We start from the raw sequence: 23,307 nt of genomic DNA on the forward strand, positions 1-23,307 counted from the left end.
TTTTTATAAACATGGAAAAGGCAGAAGTCCTGACTTTGAACACTTTGCATTCAAATGGACACCTTTATTTTGAGGATACATGATTGTATACTTCAAATCTGTTTAAACTGAGTGTTAGTGAAGCCAGTAGCTTGCAAGTGGGGGACTTTACGCATTAGAGAATATAATGAGAAGTAAAACTTAAAAATATAAATCCATTTTTCTTTAAACTATTTTTCCTAGGTCTTCTGCTAAGATTTGGGTTTAAATCTAATTGTATTCCAAGCATGTCTCTGTTTTACAAATGGACTCTTTCAGCTTTTCATTTTAAAATGTTTTGTGCCCCAGTTTTCACAGAAAACGCTATCAAGAGCAAGGAGCCGTGTTCTCAAACTCTGATCAAGCCTACTTATTACAACTGATAAATAAGAATAGTTTAGGGCCAAGCGATGAGCATTACGGGCCTCTTCTGACGAGGACAAGGCAAGGAGCAAAACTGCAGCACCAGTTGCAAAGCCATCCATGTGACGGGCTGAACATTGATTTGGACTAAGTAAAGTAGTCGGGCATCTCTGAAATTCCCCAATTGAAGACATGAGGGTTAACCTTTGCTACAAAGTTAGAGCCCTGGGACATCATTGAGCCAGTTGTGTTCTGCTACCAGAAATAACTTGCCCAAGCATGTGGATAATGTTTACAGTGGTACCTCCAGAGCTGCTCTTAGATACGTTTATGTTCAGGAAACTCCAGTCTTCTCCTTCAACTCACAGTTCATGTAAAAGTCACACTCCTGGCTATGCATGTGCCTCTGCAAGCCACAAGCTGCCTGCCTTATTAAGAACCAGTCGGGGCTTTAGTTTTGCAAAATACGTGCTAGAAATCAGGTTTGGGGTTTGTTTGGGGGTTTTAAATGCACTTGGTGAATGAGGGGAAACTAAGATTCGATGCAAGCTCAGCAGAGCTGTTAACACAGGGTTTTGTGTGTTGGGTTTGGTTTGGTTTTTGTTTTCTATCTTTTTTAATGTTACTGAGTTTTTCTCATTAAATGTCACAGCATAGGAATAGATATGGCCTGTGTTTGCCAAACAGGGACTTAGATTACCTTTTGTACAGATTCAGGATCTTCTGTTGACTTAATAGAGAAGCGATTAAGCTATAAATGTCTAAGCAATTACACCCTCTCCATACACTGTCCTGGATTCTTGCAATGCAATTAATGCTTGATGTGATGCATCCCTTCTCTATGGTGATTGCAAGCAGGGAGACTGCCACAGCAGCCGGATACTGTTCCAACAGCCTATGAAATGGATGGAGCAAGAATGAGACTCTCACTGCTGCTATGTCAGTTACTGTGTCTTCCAGAGACTGGGACACAATCCATTTTTATCCCTTGTGCTTTAAAAGAAATATAACCAAACCATTTTTAGCTGTGTAAATATTGTTTGAGCATCTATTGCTCTGATTTCAGATTTGGAGGCAGCATTGGCCATAGTTGGAAATAGTTACTGCTTATTGTATTTGGAAGTACTTTGTGGTGCCCACACAGTGATAAAAATATTTAGAATAGATTTTGGAAGTGGTAAGACCAGGAATGAAATTCATCCTACAGGAATACATTGTTCTTGGACTCGTAACTCTAGAGGGATATCCCACCCACACAAGCTGCTTGATTCTCAAGCTGCCTGGCTCTCCCTGGTTGTTAAGAAACTCCAGCTGAAATATGTTTCTTCTTTCTGTTAAAATGAAGCTGAGCAGCCTGTTCCAGGTACCTACATCACGTGGCTGATGTGTATATAAGATGCTTTGGATCAGACAGAGTACACGTGTGTGTGCAGTTTGCTCCGTGTTTCTTTCAGTGTGGCTTTAATTAAGTATTTTGATTTCTGTATAAAAGTTGCCTGGCATATAAAAAAAAAGAGAAGCAGTAAATAATGATATAGCTGTTCCCCTTAATTCATTCATTATAAGCGCTATGGATAAAGAGTGACTAACTGAAGGCAGCGTTAAGGATTTGCGGCTTGAGGCTGGATTAACTTATTAGTGTGGAGGGAGCTAATAGGATGCCAGTGAAGAAGATGGATAAAGATCAGCAGGTTAGAAAAGGTATATTTTTAGGGTGCTTGATACATGACACAATGACACAGTGGGTACCGATGGCAGAGGATAAAAGGCTGTGCCTTTGGAGCTGGCTGTCTTTTTCTCTAGCATAAAAGGGAGATGGGTATTCAGGTGTAGCTTAAAATACTTGGTAAAATATTTAGTGAGGGTAGTGAGATTTTGAGGGTGGCTTTTTTTTTGGTGGTGTTGTAACACACACTGATTGCAGGGAAAACAAGTCCAATGACATCGTTCAGAGCACTGGACATCCAGCTGTGGACCAGAGCATTGAGAGAGGGGCCTGTGGTTGTCATCCCCTCTGTGCAGAAGGGAAGTCATTTTGCAAGAGATTGAAAACATATATTCACTGAAGCAACAGCACTCTGAAAATCTCTGTTTCTTTGTCAGCAGGGCTTTTTCCTCGGTGTTTAGGAGAGTTGAACACGTTAGGTGACAGTTGGCACAGGCATCATCTAAAGAAAGCAAAATTGGACGGGAGGGAGAAACACAGTACAAGGAAAAGGGTGGGGAGGGAGTGAAAATATTTGTGATGCTAAAGCTGAAAAGGAGAAAAAGTCTCTGGAATAAACCTAGCTAATAACTCCAGTAGAACAACTGCTGTTCTGTCACATGAAAGAAAAGGAGGGAAGGCTCTGTAGTAGTAAGGGCAAAAGCTGTGATTTGCCTCGGCAAGTTCCAGCAGTATCTGTGGGAGGATTGATGTTTTCTGATTTTACAAGCTGCGGCAGGCGTGTTAAATGCCAGTGACAGATCAGATTGGATTTGTGTGCATTAAGGTAGTTTGAGTGGGGAGGGAAAGACAGACTGTCCCAAAAATACAACTGAAAAAGAGGCAGTACACGATTCAGTGCCATTTTTTGTGTTAAAGCCTCATCTGCAAGTTTTGACAACGAATACTTTTAATTAAGGAAGTGACAGATGTGGGTGTCAATATCTCTTCTGGCTGATGCTTTTAATTTTAGGAGAAAACTGTGCATAAGGGATGTTGGGGCGGTTTTGTACAGGAGGGAATCGTGTGAGGAGCGTGCGTGGATTGATTGGGTGTTAGCCCTCAGAGGGAATTCTCAGGATGATGAAGACTCTGTTTTGAGGCGTTAACATTGCTAGCAAGCAAGTTGCTGAACCCGCGCCCAGTCTGCAAGCATCCACTCTGATTGGCACCGAGGGGCCAGCACTGATCCATCATTCGAAGCTTTGCAGCAAAGCAATGAAAGCGACTGCACGGGCCGTGGTTCTGCCTCTCCTCTTGTGAAGAGGTTGTGCTCTCAGATTTCCTTCTAGACTCAAAGCGTTTCAGATTGAACAGCAGTTTGTGACAAAGACAGGAGCTGGAACTGTGCTGCGCTGTCACTGGGCTTGGTGAGATACTGATGTTTCTGCTGGCTTAAACAAACAGGAGTTACATGGGCAAATCCCTTCTTGTTTCCTTACTCCATCTTCTCTGCCCCACAGTGAAAGTAGTAGGGAAGAGCATCCGTGATCATGTTTACTGTAATGCGCCTGTCCCCTGGGGAAACGCTTGTGGCGCCTTTTAACGTTAATCTAGTATCGATTTATGAGTCTGATACGCTCTAACTCTTGCTCATTAAGTGACCACATGCAGGGTTCTCATGGTTTGTGTGTTTCCCATAGAAACCTATGCAGTTGATTAAATTCAGCATTTCAGGAAGTGTTTCCTGGCAAAGCAGTATTCTAACATCATGTTGCAAGAAGGGTCCCAAGGTCACAAACTACTTTCAGAGGTTAATGAAGGCTGAAAGAAAGGTATTCTGTTGTAATTAAATAGTAATGAATGAGAGGCCGGGAATATTTGGTCTATAATGGAGTACCATGAGGCAAAGCCAAAATCATCTGCAAATTTATCATTTTATTTCGTATTCTATTATAAAATACCCTTGGGTGTCAGTGTAATTTTTAGTTTCTAACTTGCCTGTGACAGAAGAGGGATTAAGTGGTCAGCGCTGTCATGCATATATGTGATGGTAATACGCCTCGGGAGTGGCTTCGGGAACGTTAATAGCATTCCCGACACACTGAAGAGGGCTTTCATCAGGAGAGTGATGCCTTCCCCGTTCTGCAGGATCTCATTTCTCATCAGACTGGAAAGTGTTTTCTTTGCCATGCTCACACTGGAACAGCCGTGGCAAGTTTTGACTTCTTTCAGTAGTGCCAGCAGAAATACAATCATGTTCATGACCCTGTTTAAGAGCTCATCAAAATTTCCCTTTTCGTTCTTGTGCTTCTGGGGTTTAATATTTCAGCATGTTCAAGTGTATTAGGCAGGATCCTGGCACAGGGCCACAGGCAAGTTTTCAATCCACATGTAGATTTTGCTTCATCCCCCCCACAACCATCGTTGTAAATGAGCTGAGTCAAATGCTCATACACTGCCTTGCTCCACTCTTGCCTGAAGAGTGAATTATTTTGATCTCTGAACATATAGGACAAACACATGGGTTGCCAGTAGTTTGTAGCTTTGATTCCTTACTTCTGTGTTTTTAAAGTAATTGTAATTATTTTTGTTTCATCCAAAAGCTGCATTTAGAAACTGTTTTCCCCACCTTGTGGAAGAAAGGGATGAGGAAAACTGCTTGTACGTGTTCGTTCTTGGGCCAGACAAAGCACAGGCATCATAGCACCTAGGAGCCTGCATTTTGTAAAATCCTGTAAAAGCTGAAACTCCATCTAAAAGAGAAGGAATCCTTCTCACTGAAATCACTCTTTGATTCCACAGCCTGGCCTTTGGGGAAGCTGCGTGGGCTCATTGATGGCTCACAGCCTGCCCTTCTTGGGCCTTGGAACCTCCACTGCTAGGAGAAGGGGATTTTGTGTCCACCACCTCCCTCTCTACTATGGGCTTAGGTAAGGGAGGTGCTGCTTTAGAAACTGGGATGCCACATTGCCAGAGACACTGGTGATGGGGTCCTCCCAGACTGCTGCAGTGTGGCTCGCACCAGCCATTGTTACCTAGAGTAGGTGTGCTGCTGAGTGCACTGAGCTCAGTTTGAAGGTGGGAAAGGTCACAAATCTCCATGCCTTTTTATCACCCTGTAAGTCCCAGTTCCTGTTTGTTACTAGCTGGCTGGCTGTAACTGGCTGGTCCAGGCTTGTTTGGCATCTGAGCTTAACCAGGTATTTAACAGCCTAGGATTTCGGGGATGGTTTTGCTTACAATGAAGTGGAGCTCCCTGTTAATCTGAAGGATTTCAGACTTCCCGTTTCTCTCTGAAGACAGTTATGAAAGTAACTTCAATGAAAGTTTTTCTGTCATTCCAATAAAATGTGGGTCTCTTACTTCATTATCAGGCGGATGGGTCTGTTCCTCCCAACTTTACATGCCTTTCATTAACCTGTGAATTAATGACCTGCTGGCATTAAAGCATATGGAAAAAAATATCTTGCAGTGAATTAGAAGGACTTGGCCACATGGGCATCCAGAACCTCACTCTTCTATGAAATGACATCTCTAATGATGGTTACATTACATCATGTCACCTGTGGTGGTCTTTGGGCTGCTCCTAGAGCATCTCAATGCACACTAATTCCAAGTGTCTGATACTCAACTCATCTGTGTCCTGGCTTTTCCAAAGCACTTCCAGTGCTGCATCCAGTCAGTTCTCCTTTCCTTTCTTGTAGCATAAATGGTTGCAGGCAGCAGCAGGGATATCAGACCTCGAATGTCTTCCCTGAGGAGCAACTACTATCACTATTTATGAAGGGAATAGCTGTTAATAAGAGCTCATTATGGCATTTGTATTACTTATAGGTAGACCTGTGTCCTTAACATCTCTTTCTGATTCTATAAGAAAAGTTAATTAGGATGTTGAAAAGATTAAATGAAAGTGGTAGTGCAGTAATAGATCTTAGTAGGAGAGCAGTTAAGGGTTTTATAAATATATTTTTAATCATAATTAATTGTGAAGTTGATACAGGGAGTATCGTTAAAACCTTCTTATAATATGCAGGGCACCAACAGCAGCAGAGTTTATATTAAAAGTTGGGGTTTTTTTTCAACTACTCTACTTGATGTAAAATTACTTGTACAGAGCCCAAGACAGGGGCTCTTTGGGCTATTGGTGCTACTTATTGAGAATGAGGTATTTTCTGTCTGAGCATTTTTAGCCCAAATAGACATAAAAAGGGAAAGGAGGAGGATTGGAGAGAAGAGATTGAGAAGAGACAGATCTCTAATATCATGTGTGTATGTAATGTTTATAATGCCTCAGTCGTGTGCAATTTATTCTGTGATTGCCATTTATGAGCAAGCACTAAATCTATACACTGACCTGTTTGGATTTGATATGTCAGGTAGGTAGTTATCTAAATGCTGTCATTTGTGCTCTAAGTATTATATTGGGAAGTGACAGTAAACTCAATGCTTGTGATGAAACATTAATGACAACAGCCAGCTGAAGCCTCAGACAGTAGGAGTTTGGTGGATACAGCCCAGCAACAGTCTGGGTATTAAAGGCTTAATGGCAGTAGTTGCACATACTTACTTGCTTTGCTGAAAACACACTATAGCACTTTAGCCTGGCTAGGCAGAGACTGGATTGAGAACAGCCCTTAGGAGAAGAACTTGGGGGGGTTGGTTGATGAGAATCTCTACATGAGCCAGCTTCAGTGTGTGCTTGAGTCCAGAAACGAACTGTATCCTGGGGTGCATCAAAAGGAGCGTGAGCAGCAGATCAAAGGAGGTTTCATAGAATCATGAATGGTTTGGGTTAGAAGGGACCTTAAAGCTCATCCAGCTCCACCCTCCTGCCACGGGCAGGGACACCTTCCACCATACCAGGTTGCTCCAAGCCCCGTTCGACCTGGCCTTGAACACTGCCAGGGATGGAGCAGCCACAGCTTCTCTGGGCACCCTGTGCCAGCGCCTCAGCACCCTCGTAGTGAAGAATTTTTTCCTAATGTCTAATCTCAGTCTCCCCTCCATCAGTTTAAAGCCATTTCCCCTCATCCTGTCACTATAGGACATTGTCCAAAGCTCCTCTCCAGGTTTCTTGTAGCCCCTTTAGGCACTGGAGCTGCTCTGAGGTCTCCCCTTAAGGAGCCTTCTCTTCTCCAGGCTACACCAGCCCAGCTCTCTCAGCCTGGCTCCAGAGCAGAGCTGCTTCAGCCGTTGCAGCATCTCCATGGCCTCCTTTGGACTCACTGCAACAGCACCATGTCCCTCTTGTGCTGTTGCCCCAGAGCTGGACACAGGACTGAAGGGCGGTCTCATGAGAGCACAGCAGAGGAGGAGAATGGCCTCCCTTGACCTGCTGCTTGTGCTATTTTTGATGCAGCCCAGCATTCTTAATTTCATCCGTATGTCAGGTAACTATAAAAGAGGTTTTTATTATTTAATTAGAGCTTTATCAGAGGCACTTTAATTGCAGCTGTGCTCACAAAAACTGTTACTTAAAATACTTCCAGTCTTACTTGAGAGAGAACTGCTTTTATGTATTCATAACTCTAAACCTGCTGAGTTGCCTAACTAAAACATCCATACTGGTACTCTGTAGAGGTGGTGACACTATGAGCAGGGTAAGAAAGGATTAAAGTGAGTAGGATGTCTCTGCCAGCTGTGAAGCCATACCTAGCTGTGGTGCTCCATCCCACTAAATACAGGTACACTGGTGTATTAAACACTTCCTTCAGAGTTTGTAAGGTCTTTCACCTTTGTGATTAGGACTTACCTTAAAGAATTTCTATCAAACTTTGCAATATGATGTTGTTTTCTGAATGACAAGTTCCAGAAAATGAAATGGGGTCATACATTGTACAGCTGAATTGTGTAGAAATGGGAGAATAGTCCCTTGAGTTATTCTGATGGAAGTGAGGATACTGTTTGGTAAAGGTTACTCAGCATCAGATAGAGCCCAGCTCTCATTCTGTATGCACACTTATCTTCTGCTGTCTCTCTAATTAATGCTTCTGTGCTGTGCTGGGCAGAGATGCAGGTACCTTTTGAAATGCTAATGATCCAGTGGAGTATCCTGGTTCTCTGTCAGTTCTGGAGATGCTGCCGCAGAGGTCAGCAGTGAAAGGTTTCATAAAACTTCTGCCTCCCAGTGAGTTACCAAATTTCAGCCATATAGAGACAACAGACTTCAAAGGGCTGTTTGTTGTTACACGTCCTTCCTCCATTCCTTGCCATCTGGGCTCACAGCCCCTAAAAAGGTTAAGTAACAAACGTGCTTTGTTCCTGTGTAGCACAAAGGTTTTCGGGATCCTCAGTGCACTGTTTCTCTGCACAATGTTATGTACTTTATTGGTGAAAGGGCTCGAAACCTGAAGAGGTTTTATTGTTGTATCTGAGGTCATTACGCACATCTGCACCAAAAAGGGTTAGAAGTTTGCTCAGTGGCTGCTCTACAGGCAGTTAGAGCCCAGGAGAGAAGGCCATTTCATTAACCATAGAGAAGTCAGCTTTGCCTTTCAGCAGCTGTGGTGTTGTCAGATGTTCTGGATTCCTCCTGAACACTTCGTGTCTTCTCAGTAGGTGTGTTTTAATACGTTTTTGTGGGGGAGTTCACCTTCTATGGCTGGTCTTCCTCTTTATAGGTAAAAGTGTCAAGACGTCTCTTTGTAGCCACAAAAGTTAATCTATAAAATCATGTATACATGGAAATTGGAAGAGAAAATGCAGGCTCAAACAGGAGAAGCACAAGTAGGACTTTTAAAAACCATCAGATTTCTCCTTGCCTGTTTGGAACAGGTTGCTCAGGAAGGGAACAAATCTTCTCATTGCTCTCGTGAGTTGTGTAGAAGGGGCTCTAAAGAATTTCTGCTGCAAGCTACTGACTGCAATTTCAAGTCACGAAGGGGCTTCTTCAAACTCAACCTCTCCTGTATAAGTGGTCATCCCTACAAGTAAAGAGATGCTAAACTCAAGGCAGGTACTTAAGGTACTCAGGCAAGATAAGTAAATCATCAAAGCAAGGAAATCGCAGTGAAGGTCTTTCACATGTAGCTGCTTATTGTTTGATTGTGCTTGACTTGTAAGTGTTCTTACTGGTGTGAGGGTTCACAGAACGGACATGTAGGGTTAAAATACCTGTCATCAAAGCTGACTTTTGAAATTGTATAATGAGCTTTCAAGCCACACTGTAGGTGTTGTTAGGAACTATCTGATTAGAAGGGAAAATGAGTTTGTTCTCCTCTTAGAGCAGCAGAATCCACCTTTGGTGGCACTCTATGAAGAAGCCTGAGGAGACTTTGGCTTCCTTCCACTGCTGCCTTTTTGAGACTAGTATTGAAATCTCAGTGTGCTTTGTGACAGCCTCGATCTAAGTTTGCCAGGTTTTAAATCCCATCTCTTTGATTCCTCACGTACAGTATAAACTGTTAATAATGAACAGTTTAGCCTTCTCTGAGGCAATGGCTGGTTTTCCTCAATTTTTAGGGCAATTTCTGCCATCTGTTGCTTTGACATGACAAGAGGTAAAACAATTTTGGGTGTCTTGTCAGCCTCTATCTTCTCAGTTAGTCAGCTGTTGGAGGGAGTCCTGGTTATGTTGCTCATCTTCTCTCACCTTTCCTCTGGCCTTGTGTCCTAGAAGACTAGAGCCTGGCACTTCTGGATAAGCACTTACGCTTCCCCAGCTTTCAAAACCACATGTTTTTGTGCAACTCACACTGAGGCACTGGTGCTTATTCTGCCACTGAATTACTGCTCTGCCCTGAGCCGTGCTGCCCTGTGCAAGGATGGAAACTCACAGCTCAGCCCCATTTTATTCACTGCTCTTGCCAAGGGGCCAACAGCAAGGTGTGGTGCTTCAGCCTGGGAGGTGCTGAGTGTCTTCTGAGAGGTGCTGCTGAATAGTTTCAGCTTTAATTGGCTCTAAGGTGATGGCGACATTGCAGTCATGTAGGCCTTTATTTTAAGCAACATATCAGTCTGTAAGCAATAAAAAAGAAGCCATGGGTACTTAGGAGCAGCCTCTGGGAGCTGCTTGTCCTGTGCACACTGGGTTTTTCCTGAAGTACTTGTACTTACCGGAGCATAGGAGGCTGTTCAGCACCGTGGAAAACAAGTGAGCAGTTCTTCAATCCTGGAGCATCCCTTTATTTTGCACTGTATTGATTGTAGCTGGAGAACAGTTTCAAATATTGGTAATTTAAAAGAAAAATGCAATAGTTGTAGCAATCATTAACACTTTTCTTTGACACTGAGGGATAAGGTTTGGAGGCAGGGTGTTAGCTGCTTGATTTTTGTTAACGATAATGGGAGCGAGCGGGCTGTCCCTTGCAGAAGATGTCCCCCTGATGTGTGCTTTGCATAGCAGCTTGAGCTGAAGGTAATATGTTCTCCAATTTTTTTCAGCTATTTTTTTACTATTTGCAAGGTGACACTGCATACTAGGCAAGCATAAATGACTGCATTATTGCCCTCATATCTTCACACACTTTTATCTTTTTCTTTAAATCATAGCGTTTGCAAATGAAATAATACTTTTATGCTCTTTTAGCACTAAGCTCTTTAAAAGTAAGGAGAAAAGACGCTGTTCTCCAAGGTTGCCAAATATTACCAAGTACTTTTAACCACGGAGCTACCTGTCTGCAATCCACAGACATAGTAACAGCCTGTGCCGAGAATTCTGGCAGGGTCACACCAGTCTGCTCTCTGTGTATGGCCCGATGTGCGCATACACTCGCTTCCTGTGTTAAATTGGATCTGCAACTGTTGTTGTCTCCCCACCACCCCCCGTTTTGTTTTTAATCTTGTTAAAACTCTTCTGGATTTACTGTAATCTTATTGCAATATACAGAATGTTGTTTGGGAATGATGTTCTGTGTAAGCAATTGCATAACCAACAGTAGCGTTTATTAAGGTCTTAGAGGAAGGCACAGGCAATTGGGGTTTCTTTTGTTATTTCTTTCTGAATTCATACGGCAGCTAGCACAACATTGTTGTTAGTGCCACCCTCATAGAAACACTCTGTAGTGATAAAGGAGGCTTTGTGGGTTGACATAAGTGATGTTGAACCATGGAGTCAGAACAAGTGAGCTAGCTGACTTCAGGAGAGTCTTGATTGGGAAGTAGAGGGTGGAGAAGGGAAAGGACTGTGCTTTAGCTGTTTTTTAAAAGCCTGATGATAATAAGTAGTGGAATCCTTCATGTGATTTGAGATGAACCAAACCAAAATGCTTTTTTATGGTCAGTTTGAGGTTCATTAATTGTGTTGGTATTTGGTGTTTGGCTTCTGAGCTTCAGGTGTGATCTGTACTTGTGGTCACCTTGCAGGTAATACTGGGAAGGTATTTATAGATTTAATAGCCAGCAACTCTGAATAGACCTTGCAGTCTGACATTCCTCCTTTCGTGAGAAACTCGTCTCTGTACAGCTAGATGGGGCACCTGAGTATGCTGCTTTGAGACAAAACAGAAATGCATCTACTTGTGCTGTACTTGTCTCCAGGAGTTAAAAAGGCACTTTCATCTTCACAGCAGTTAATAGTATACTTGTGACAGACTTAAACAACTTAACAGCTTTCTGATGAGAACAGCCCTCACTCACCCTTCTAGTCAAGACTGACAGTGAGGAGGGCAAGGTGAAAGTGCACTTTAATGGTCAGCAAATGTAGGTTTGGGGGCATTATTTTTTGTTTGCTGGGCTTTTTTGTTCAACTGTGATTTTAACATTTATCACAAAGTAATGCCAGAGTGCTTTACCTTCTGTACTCCCAATTAGGAGGTGCTTCTGAAAGTCAAAGCTGACTGCTTCATCTTAAGTCTGCACCTTGTTATCTGCCTTTCTTTCTACTGAGAAGCAGCTCGTTCTGTTGGTCCAGGGTAAAAGGCACTGGTTTTGAGGCTTTTTTTTATCAGTGGAAGAAACAGTGTAGGGAACCCTTTCCATGCTCCCGAATGGTACAGCTGGGACGCATACCACTTGGCTGCGTGGGAACGTTTGCTGTGCTCTAACTGAAGGCAGCAAAGGGTACCGCAGATACTGCCTTTATATGCTCATGTCTCTGATGTTAACATTTGTTTAAAGAAGGTTAATTGCAGGCAATTATGTGCTAAAGGAGCTACATCACACAAAAAGTCAATAGTACTAGGAAACTGTAACTTTGAATTAATGATAGAACTGAACAGTTATGCCAGAGCAATTTATTTAAGGAGGCAGCACAGTTTTTTACTATAACCGCTAAAGTGTGATCTCTTGGGTTTTCTGTTTTCTTTTTTATAACCTGATAAAAAGGCATATTTGCCACCCCCTACTGAATTCTGAAAGTGAGTGAATAAAGGAGCAAGTATTCTGGTATTATAAATGCTGTTCATTAGGGGGGAATATTTAAAAGTAAAACAGCTTCATGAATTAAACTGTGTCCATTAGATGGGTTACTTGAAGGCAAAAGGCACAGTTGTGTTTGCTTAGCATGAGAACCTCAGAATCTGAATAGCTCCTATTTATTTTGTAATCTGTGTCTATGGCAAGAGTCAATGACTGTTTTATGGTACTGGTGACTGAGATTTCATTAGTGTATCTTAAAACTATGGCAAACCTACTGGAATCTTATTCTTTTCCTCTTGCTGTCCAGCCTGGCGTCCTGGGAGCTTATAATACTGTTCAGACAACATTTACCCTTTATCCAATTGGGATAAATCCCCTAGGTGGGATCCATCTCAAAATTTGTGAGAAATTAGTGCTGGTTGCTTTCTTGGTAAACTAGTTAAACTTTTAAAGGTTTCATATTAAACTCTGGGTTTAAAACCCCACTATTTATATACAGGAAACACTGCCTGCTCTGGAAGTGCCTGCAGGTCCTTATCTGAAAGCAGTCCTGGTCTCTTGACTCCAAACTCGGTTTAGATGGATGCCGTATGGCTCTAAAATACCCTGAAGAGAACAAACCCCAAAACAACAGCAACAGCAAAGGAACTACCTAAAGCCAAACAAAAACCCTTAACCTCCAAAAAGGGAAACAGAATTAGAAGAGGAAGAAAGACTCCGGTTGGCCCAAAGTCTCTAAGGATTTTTTCATTGCTTGGTGCTTGACAGCTCTAGAAAAGGCTTGGTAGAAGAAGCTGATCTCACGTGAATTCCATACTTACACCTTGAGGATTATGGAGTTGGCTCACTCCTGATAAATGTCAGTGTAAAAGCAGCAGAGAACCAAGCCAGCTGAGCTGGTCATGACCTTATATGCAGAGCGATAATTAACAGCTAATGAGACTGGTGAAACGTGGTTCTGAAGTGCGGGAGACTGCATCATGTGGACCACTTAGAAATTGCAATTGTAAATTGCCCTTAGGAAATGGAATGAAAACTCTCTTTTGCCACCATGGGCAAAAAGAGAAAAGGATGATGTGTGCCATATATGTCACTGAAATACATGTCTTCTTCAATAGTTATGGCACCCAGTAAGAATTATTCATAAATTTGAGGTCAGAGGGTAGAAAAACATAGGTTAGATTAACAGAACACCTGATTTTAATCCACACTTTAAATCAGAGTGGCTGATTTAAGTTCAAAGGAGGGGCCTTTCTTGTTGCTTTTTTTGTGACAATATTTCTTCCACTCACATAGTAGTAAGCTTTGATACATGATTCTCCAGAGCCTGTTCTCCTGGACTAGGCTGTACTCTGGAGTAAATACAGAACTATAGCATAGCAAAGAACTGAACACCAATCATTACATTTATATTCTTAAGCTACTTCATTATGAGGTTTTTTTCCATATATATCTCTCTGAACTATTTCCCCTTTATCAGTTGTGCTAATCTTCACTGAGGTTAGTCAGCCTGGGACAACTTTAGACTAAGATAGAATGACTGTTCTTCACTGATGTTAATTAGAGAAAAGCTTTGATTTGATTCTGCTCACCTGACTCAGGTAGTTTGTTCCACAGAGCTCAAAAGGACCAAGCCAAATACACCTTTTCACTCCTGAGTGAAGGCTGGCTTGCTTTTGTTGGGTTGTATAGCCAATGAGTTACAAAGAGCTGCCATCTGACAACAAAGCTGAAACACTTTATGATGTTTGTGAGGCAGACAGTGCAAGTTGAGATTTCCTCAGGATTCATCAGCAGTGACTTTCCGAATTTTCCTTGTTTCTGGCATTTCTAAAAAGGAAGGAGAAGAGAAGAAAGAAATTCTGAAGTTCCCAGCCACAGTTCCTTATCCTCTATCAGTCGCTTCTGGCTTTGTGGTGGCTGCAAGTGAGCTGTTTAGGATGTTTTGAAAATGGATGTTGCAATTCCTGGCATAGGATATGTGTTCAGGCAGCATGGCCAGGAGCCATGGCAGAGCACATGGGACGTGCAGTGGAGATTTCTGCTTGTAAAAAATGCAGAGAACTTCAGCTACCATTTGTCATGAAAATGGCTTTACTTTGGATGAGAGCTAAAGCTGTGAAGGAGCTTTTGATGCTGAGAAGATACTTATTTGGCTAATTCTGCTCCCAGTTATGCCCCTTGAAGCACTCAGGAGAAATGGTTGATCATCTAAAAGCACAGCAGTCTGTAGTTACTGTAGAGAAAAAAACATGGCAGAGACACTTTTGGATTTATGAACCACATTTCAGTGAGATAAAGAACCTAAAGACATCTGCTTTTTCACCAGAGTGGATGTGTGTGTCATACCAACTTGGCTCTCCATGACAACTGTCTGTTGTTCTTCCTGGCAACCTGCTGGGATGCCTCCAGGGCTCACATTTGGGGCCACCCCTGTAAGGCCTGGACTGAATTTACTATTAATGGCTTTGCTCCAATCAGGAAGAAGTGAAAGGAAAATAACAAATGGAAAGAGAATACCTGTAGTTCTTTAGGCTTGTTGTATTCAGTGAGTATTTCATTGGGAAAATAGTGGAAAGGTAAAAAGGCAGCAATTTAAAATTTAGATTTTGAAAACATGGTGTTTTTTGTATGCTGAAAAGGTCAGCTGCACGTTGAAGAAGCAGATCTACTTGGGCGCGTGAAACAGACTTAAGCACATGAAACAGAGCCCTGAAGCATTTGCATTTCTCCTAGCTGGTCTGTGTGTCCTCGATAAATCCTCACGCAGAAGGGACTGCCCTTGTCCCTGCTGTGAGTGTGGGAGCATCACCTTTGGAGGGATTATACTTAGTACATATCCTTTTATAAAGCCTTAGTTCTAGCAGAGAGCAGTGAATTAGAAATGCCAGAGCTGCACGAGCTAACTCACAACAGTTGAACTTACCAGCTTCTGCTGAAGCAGCTCTCCGTTTTCAAAGGAAATGGTGGCCAGTGACTGCGTGTCTCTTGAAATCTCAGAGCAGAGCCAAACACGAGGTTTGTACCAGTTTTTACGTGGGGGGTGTTGTAGACCCTGCCACGTCCTTCTAAAATCATGTGGAAGAAAAATATGCCCCAAAATGCTTTGCCCAATTCCTTGTAAATCCGCTTGAGCTGTAAACGAGTTTGCTGCGGAACTCCCGTACACCTCATATAGTAACCTCGGAGGTGAGGAACTACGTATTTAAATGGTTAGAAAACACTGAAATCACAGCCTTGATTTCAAAACTCCGTTCAGTCTGATGTATTGAAACAGTGGCAATACTTTCACCTGTTGTCCTGGCTCCAGGAATTATGCAAGACGGAAAGCTGTATTCCTGTGGGGTTGGTCGGTTGGTTTTGGTGTAGTTTTCTTTTTTTCCCAACCTGTATTTTTAAGCTGTTCTTCCTGCAGCACAGTTGAAGTTTCAGTATGAATTTGGTAAGGATTTATATGGTAAATATTTTGAAGCATTCTGCAATTAAAAAGTGATAACAGCAAGTTGAGATAAATATGCCAGCATTATTTCGATGTGCTTTGCCTTAATGTGACCACGCAAATGATGGTTAGGATTTCAAATTGGGTTCGTACACGTTTTGAACATCCAAGATACGATTTAAAAATCACTGAGCATTTGGCTCTCATATTCTGGGGTGAGTATTGTTAATAACCAAGGAGAAGAGCAGACAGGAGATGACATCAGTAACAACTAAAATACAAGTCTTTGGAACATCTGTGGCATACCAGCTGTCCAAGAAGCATCATCATCATCATCTATTAGAAGATATCCTCCAAGGCTTAATGTACAGCACTCAGATAGGCTTTTTTGAGATACTTTGCTGACTAAATGATACATTTGAAAGATACTTGAGAGTTGTCTTTCCAGAACCATGCACATACAAGTCTTGCCTTACCCAGGAGATGTATAGGCATCGAGGCAATGTGTTGATCCGTCAGCAAAGAAGGGGTTTACCAGTTTTACAGTTCATCTGTTACCTTATTTTGTATCACCTCTTATCAGCTGTTGTTTTAACACACTTTTAACTAACTCCTATTCCCTTCAGAGATTAATGCTCTTGAAAAGATAAATAGTAAATGTAGAAAGATGGATTACTTTTTCATTTCACTGCTCATTGCTTTCCTTTCAGCTTCTTGCCTGACTACATCAGTGGTGATTTTGATTCCATTCAGCCTGAAGTCAAGGAGTACTACAAGGTCAAGGTAAATCAAATCTCTGATGAGTTTGTGTGTTAGAGCATTGTAGGATCCAACCCATTAGTGCCCTCGGTGGTCATTAAGTGATTCTGATTCCGCTGGTTTCTTTGAGGCTTCAGTTGTGAAGCACCTTACAAACTCAGACGTGCTGTGCTCGGCACTGTACTGATGCTTAAAGTAAAGGTGGGAGGTATGGTTCTGCCTGAGTCCTGCCCAAACCTTGCTGGAGATTATGAGCAACTGGAAACTAGGGTAAAAATTCCTGAAAACTCTGTGCCCTCTTTTACTGCATGAGATACAGAGCAATAAGGATTAACCTCCCATGATTCCCATACAACTGTCACCCACAGACTTTCTACAGAGAGTCCCTCTGACTTTTTTCCTTGTATGACTTGACCTTCTTAGCTGCAGATGGAGACATCAGTCTGTTCCTCACCCACTGAAGCACTGAATTACACCCCAGCTACTTTTGCTTCACTAGTGGAGTGCCCTCCTTAACAGGTTTTCAGACAAATGCTGCATGCATTAACTTATTCCCAGTGTAGCCACCGTGTTTCCAGTGAGCAACATAAAGATACACTTGCATTTCTTTGGTGTTAGGGCTCAAAATGCTGCCTTAATTATGACTTGTGTGGTATTTAACACTTCAGCTGCCTGCCTCTGTGGGCTTATGTGCTGAGCTCGGTTCTTTACCTCACGTCTTGGACCACAGGTTTCTGCAAAATCAAAGTTTGCCTCAGTGTGCCAGCTTACCTTTGCAGCAAGCTGTGCTTGCAGGAGCAGGAAGTGTTTGATCCTCATTAGCTAGTGGACTTTAAAGGTCTGCGGTATGTCTGCTGCTAATTCAACGTGTGAGGCTGAGATTTGCCTAAAATCCCCAATGATGGACTCAGGATCAATCACGTAAAACAAAAGATTTCCAACAGTGAGGGGAGGGCTGGGGGAGTGTGTAGGACTGGGTTTGAGTCCCTCTCTGAGCGTTCCATAGGTAATTTTTCCCCATGTTCTGCCTCATTGAATTAGAAGGAAAAGTGTGTGATGGCTGTCCAACTTGGAAGGACAGCTCAAGGATCTTTGGTTACAGCTTGGGAAGTGGAAATAAACTAAAAAGCTTTGGATTAATGCTGTTCATTACAGACTGGAAATTTATGACCTGTAAGTAAATGGTGAAATCACAAAACACACTGCTCGGTTTGCCATGGATGTTGGTATTAACACTTCTATAAACTGCATGTTGGTGGGTAGGTGAGTCCTAAGAAAGAATGTGGTTTAAGGATTATCCAAGAGACAGGGGAGATGGAAAAGGGAGGAGGGGGAAAAATGGAGTAGGATATAGAAGGGGATAAACTAAGCTAATACAAGAAGGACATGGACCTATTGGAGCAAGTCCAGAGCAGGGCCATTCATTTAAAAAGGAAGAGAAGATTTATTATGGCCAACAGAAGCGTGGAGCTATCAGATACTTGGAGTTAATATGAAGGAAAGTGAAGCAAGCAACAAGTGCTAAGTGTTCAGCCTCTGCACCCCTGTCTGCCTTCACATATGATGCACAGAGGAAAGTGAGACCAACTTTTCTATCACTTAAGTTTGACTTGACTGCTGTAGATTCATCTGCCAGATGGATGGCAGGTGGTGTGGAAGGAGCTGGAGGTTCCTTTGATATTTTGATTGCCATGATTTAATCTATACCAGGAATTAAAGTTATTATTTTTTCCTTTGTGTTTGTGAAGCTGAAGTAAGTTTCTCTGGGTTTTATAAACATGCTTTATAGTTCTGTTAAGTATGATGATTACAGCAGAGTGCCAGAGTGACCTTTTTGTTTCAAATAAATGCTACCCATATTGACAGAAATGAATACATGACTCTATCTGAAGACAGCACACCACTGGTTAAGAGGTGTTGCTTTTGCACAGTAAAGCTTGTGAACACTGGTTATTGAGTTATAAAACATACTCATTTACAAGTGTTTGTGTCAAAGACAGCCTAGGGTAGCACTGAGTAAGAAGGGGGAGCATTAAACTCTGTGTGTGAAACTAATTATGGTTCTGTAAAGCGCTGTCTATAAGTTGTGAATCATCATCACAAAAGGAGGACAGGCCTGACTCTTTCATCACACCAGATTCATGCCAGGAGTTGCTGCTAGACTCAGGAGGTTTTCTGTCTCATTCATGTGGTGAAAGCAATAGCGGAGATATGCCACTGCAGGAAACATGACATACAGATTTCTGAAGCCAGAGGGCTTTACTGGAAGGGATATCTTCAAGCCAATTCCTCTGGTGTTTTCAGTTGAGCAAGGATTACATGACAAGTGTTTCCGTCTTTGCTTAAGAAGGATTATTGTTATTGTGTTGGAGAACCTTATTTAAATAAATCTCATATATATGAAGCAAATAAATCCATTTTATCTCTTAGGTGTGGCTTGCCATAGTTAGTAGATGTAAAGGCAAAAGTACCATTTCTTCACTTGTGTTGGAAAGTAATTGGGTAATAGACTTAAGAGTGGGATGTGCAAGTGATGGGCTAAGAGGTGCTTTTGGGAGAGAATAAGTAAGAATACATCATAGATTATTCAGCTTTACTTACTTTCTGCAATGTTGGTTTTGCCTTATTGGCTCATCAGTTAGGTACTTGTAGTCTTTTAGTCTTTTAGATTAAGAAATTACTGATGATTTCTCCCATTTCTTAGAATTAAATTATTAAAACTGGATAAAATCTCACCACAACTGGAAATGGAATATCATGTGTAAATTTTCCTTTTAAAATCAGATTGCACTATAACTGAAGAATAAAGAATAACAATTCAATATTATTTTTTATTCTGTATATTTTCTGTCATTGTTAAAACAGATATTGAGGTTTTGTACTTTCATGATAAATATGCATGTTCATATGATGGTGTAATAGATGTGCTGGCAATCTCTCTCTGTAGAGTCTGAAGTGCATTGGAAATGACACGGCACAAAGGGAGGTGATATTTTTGTCATTGCAGTTTCATCTGTTTCTTGCTTTAGCTAAATGCTTCCATTATTGAAACCTTTTAAACATTACTTGGAAGTTAAAGCAGCCATTTGTCTTGTTATGCCTCAAACAAGGCTCATTTTCTGAAGCTTTGAGACCAAAGCCATTATCTAAAATTATACCAAATCTGTGCTTGTGCCTAGAAGCAGAAGGTTAAATCCAGCGCCCTTTGAAATCCAGATTATGCTGTTTATTAAAATCCTATTTTGGCTTTTCTGCTAAGCAACCTTCATGTGCTTTAAGAGGCTTCTGTAGACTTAGACTGCTTCAGATCTGTAATTAAATCATAGAATCATAGAATCGTTAGGGTTGGAAAGGACCGTAAGATCATCAAGTTCCAACCCCCCTGCCATGGGCAGGGACACTTCACACTAAATGCTGTGAACTTATTTACAAGTCCAGTGTTTTTCCTATTATCTTTTCTTTTTAAGCCCCATAGAGCTGCTTATTTTTGCAGGCACTTCTGCAGCTGTAGCAGTTTTCCTTTCCTTTTCCTAGTACATTTCCGGGCTTTAATGGCTATCAGGCTGTAGAAATCTTTAATAGGTGTGGTGTGGCTATTGCCTTTTTGTTCCACGATGATGCACCTATAATTAGGTTTACAAAATGTATTTGTAGCAATGCAGTAGTGCTTGTACATCTCTAACTTGTACACTTTCTTGCTAAAGTGCATCCTTCAGTGTCATGTTCATGCTTGTTTTCTGAGGCCAACATTTTTAATCATTTTGGGAAATGACAATATTGATTCCCCTCAGTTATTATCATTTAAATACATACAAACACATTGAGTTTTTCTATGACTACTTTACTTTTTACCCCTAAATATTAATATTTCTTAAAGAAATATTTTTTTAATACCAGATGGGACTTTAAATATGAAGTTTGACTCATTTAAAGCATTCTTGTTAGACTGAACAGTTTTCCAAGAAAAGCATGGCTCATTTTAGGGCCTCATTTCTTTTGGAGAGGTTTTAAGGTTTCAGAAGGATCTATAAAAGTTTGGCAGGTAGATCTGAAACATTTCAGTCTTGGCATTGAACAGGCTACTCCTACTTGGCCACCCCACTTAAGCTTTCAAGCAATGCCTTGTTTTATGTGTCCTGCTGAAGACATCTCTGACAACTATAAAATATGCTGTGCTTACCTCAGTCCAACTTCTGATGTGTTGAGGGTGCCCAGGGCTGCCTGGACCAAGTTATACCTTTTATTTTTCTTCGTTTTCTACCGATGTAAATTCATTGAAAGAGCCTCGTTGTCTTAATAAAATAGAAGTTCATCAGGTTAAAATGATATGTAGGGCTGGGATGGTCCTGTTATTAACAGCTCAGACTAAATTGCATTGCAGTTTAGGATTTTGGACTGGAAGCTTCGTGTATGCCTTAGTCATGTAATTATTCAGTGGGAGCTTTCATGAAACGGTTCCATTCTTGAACAGTATGTCAGAGGGCTTGTCAAGATTATGCTTCCAGGTGAGTTGTGTAGGTGGTTTGGGTTATGTGGATTTCTTACTCATGCCAAATGAAAGTAATATCATAATGTTCCAGAAATGTCATAGATTTGTAAGAGATGCTGAGCTCAGTGGCACTTTTCTATGGACAAACATGACAGACAATCACACTAGGTCAGACCAGAGGCTCATTCAGCCAGTCTCGTCTCAGCTAGGCTGGTACAGAATACCTTTGAAAGCATAAGTATGCACAGTGATGTTTCTTTGATATACTTGTTTATCTCCCACAGATAATATGGCTTAAAGATTTCCTATCTCACAGGTGGTATCTCTGTGTTTAATCACTTCATGGATTGATTTGATTTTCCCCAAGTTAGTTTATGCACTACACAGATGAGACTGCAAGTGTCCACGAAAGAAATGGCAATATGTTCCCCAGTTCAAGTGATTACAGTAAAGCAGATCTCTTTTGGATGTTATTTTGGTTTTGAGCTTGACTTTTGATAGTCATGTTGGATTCTCCTGGGTTTTTATCTTGTGATAAAGAGTGGAAAAACGTACTTTAACCACCTTTTCACTCCTGTTGTGGTAGTATTAGTATGATTGTGCCTACCATTTCTGTATGTACACAAGAAGGGGGCGTTTGGACTTGTAAACCAATGGAATATTGCATATGCGATTAAATTTATGGCCTAAAAGTATGTTCAGCCTGTACAAATGTTCATGTTCTGCTGAGTTAGTGTCTGTATAATGGCTAGGAAGTCCCATTGAAGAGAGTCTTCTGTAAAGCCAAGGGTTTCAGGACTCTGGGCTTGTGTGGTGCTGTTCTTATGTGCTGGTTTCAAACAAAACCAAGACAAATCTCTGTGCAGTTCTTGATATGATTCTTTCTGTTTTCACCGAGGAAGCAGTTTCCAGAAAACAGCATATCTGTTGAAATGCAGATGAGGTTTGGCGGGGGGGGGGAAATGGACACGACAACCAAACAAAACCAACCAAAACCCAAAGTAACAAATTCAGTTATACAGTCCTGCTTCTTTTCAAGTAATGTGTGCTCTTTGTGTTACCTCCTGGAGTTGCACATTGCTCCTTTCTAACCTGAAGAAACAGCTAAATCCTACTTGTGCTGTAAGATCAATATAATATCACTGCGATTCAGCAAGTTTTGCGGTCATTGAGAGTCACTGTGTATGTTTATTAGGACCCGAGTCAGGCCCTAATTTATCTGGTAGCATAGAAAATGCAATTCGACCAAGTTCTCATTCCCTAAAAGAAGCGCTACTCTATTTTCCTTTGCAGTATTTTGCTACTTGTTATGTAGCTTTGGGAGCTAGTGTATAGAAATTAAGTGATCAAACTTTTATTAGAGGTGGTTTGTCTTTCTTTTGCTTTGGATCGAAATGACAGTTTGCAGGTTACGAGCTGTTTTCCCACTTGCTGAAGCTCAACTGCCTGACAGTAGAATATGCAAAAAAACAGCGCACCATATAACAAAAATGATGCTGGTGGTATTTTAGTCTTGCATCCAATTTCAGTTTAATGTTATGTTGCTGGACAAGATCTACTTCTCCCTTTCACTGGTTATGGCCCGAGGAGGGTAAAGGGTAGAATCTATATGGCAATAGTATTTGAGTTACTTCCAGAGTTTTAGAAAATGCAATGTGGTGTTAATCTCTGACAGAAGTCATTGCTCTGCTCTGTCAGCCCGTGATGGAGGAGATAAGGGAAAAGTTGGGAAAATGGAAATGTACCAAATTAACTTCATTTCCAGTGCAAGGAACACCACACAAAAAAAAGGTGTTTTAAGCAACAGCTTTATCTGGAGGAGGAAATTGTGTTATTGAGTTATTTTGTGATTAAGCCTCTTCACACAGAAGAGGCAGCTTTCATACGGTACTGGTGGTTGAAGACTCAGATGATAGGTCTTTTAAAGTGTAAGCAGAATTTATACATCCATCTCTTCTTTTTGGAGACTTTAAGATAACATTGTTCCTGGAACACAAGGCCCAGTGCCTGTGGACTGCTCATCAGAATGGTTTCCAATGAAGCTGCAGAACCCACATCCTCACAGCTCATGCTGCTCAAATTCAAGTTCAGCCCAAATGCCCTGTGGAATGTGTAAGCATGATTGTGTTGTGGGGAAGCCCATTAGCTAGCCAAAACATGACTTGGGCCAACAACAGGAACACAACCCTTGGCCATTAACCAAGGAAAAGGTTCCCAAAATCCTGATGCTACAATTTGTAAGTATTTAAAGAAGCAGCTTGGCAGCCTCTGCAAGTGGTTTTATTATGCATCTTG

The 23,307-nt window shown here is 41.5% G+C and overlaps 1 protein-coding gene across 8 annotated transcripts in view; it reads left to right on the forward strand.

Moving 5' to 3' along the window:
* The window catches only part of TPK1 (thiamin pyrophosphokinase 1), a 284,419-nt gene that overhangs the window by 123,064 nt on the left and 138,048 nt on the right, over window positions 1-23,307 (forward strand). For 7 of the 8 annotated variants that reach the window (XR_008975134.1, XR_008975133.1, XM_057431250.1 and 4 more), the window contains one exon: window positions 16,475-16,547. The exons of the other annotated variant lie outside the window; for it this stretch is intronic. Coding sequence is in view for 5 of the 7 variants with exons in the window: in XM_057431250.1 (XP_057287233.1) it covers window positions 16,475-16,547 (73 nt within the window). In the remaining 2 variants the exon portion in view is untranslated. The remainder of the gene's footprint in view (window positions 1-16,474; window positions 16,548-23,307) is intronic. 8 annotated transcript variants of the gene reach the window in all.

The sequence above is a fragment of the Pezoporus wallicus genome, unplaced genomic scaffold (genome assembly GCF_028554395.1).
Source record: "Pezoporus wallicus isolate ANWC-B61680 ecotype Strahan unplaced genomic scaffold, APGP_CSIRO_Pwel_v1 scaffold_11491, whole genome shotgun sequence".
Classification (NCBI taxonomy): domain Eukaryota; kingdom Metazoa; phylum Chordata; class Aves; order Psittaciformes; family Psittacidae; genus Pezoporus; species Pezoporus wallicus.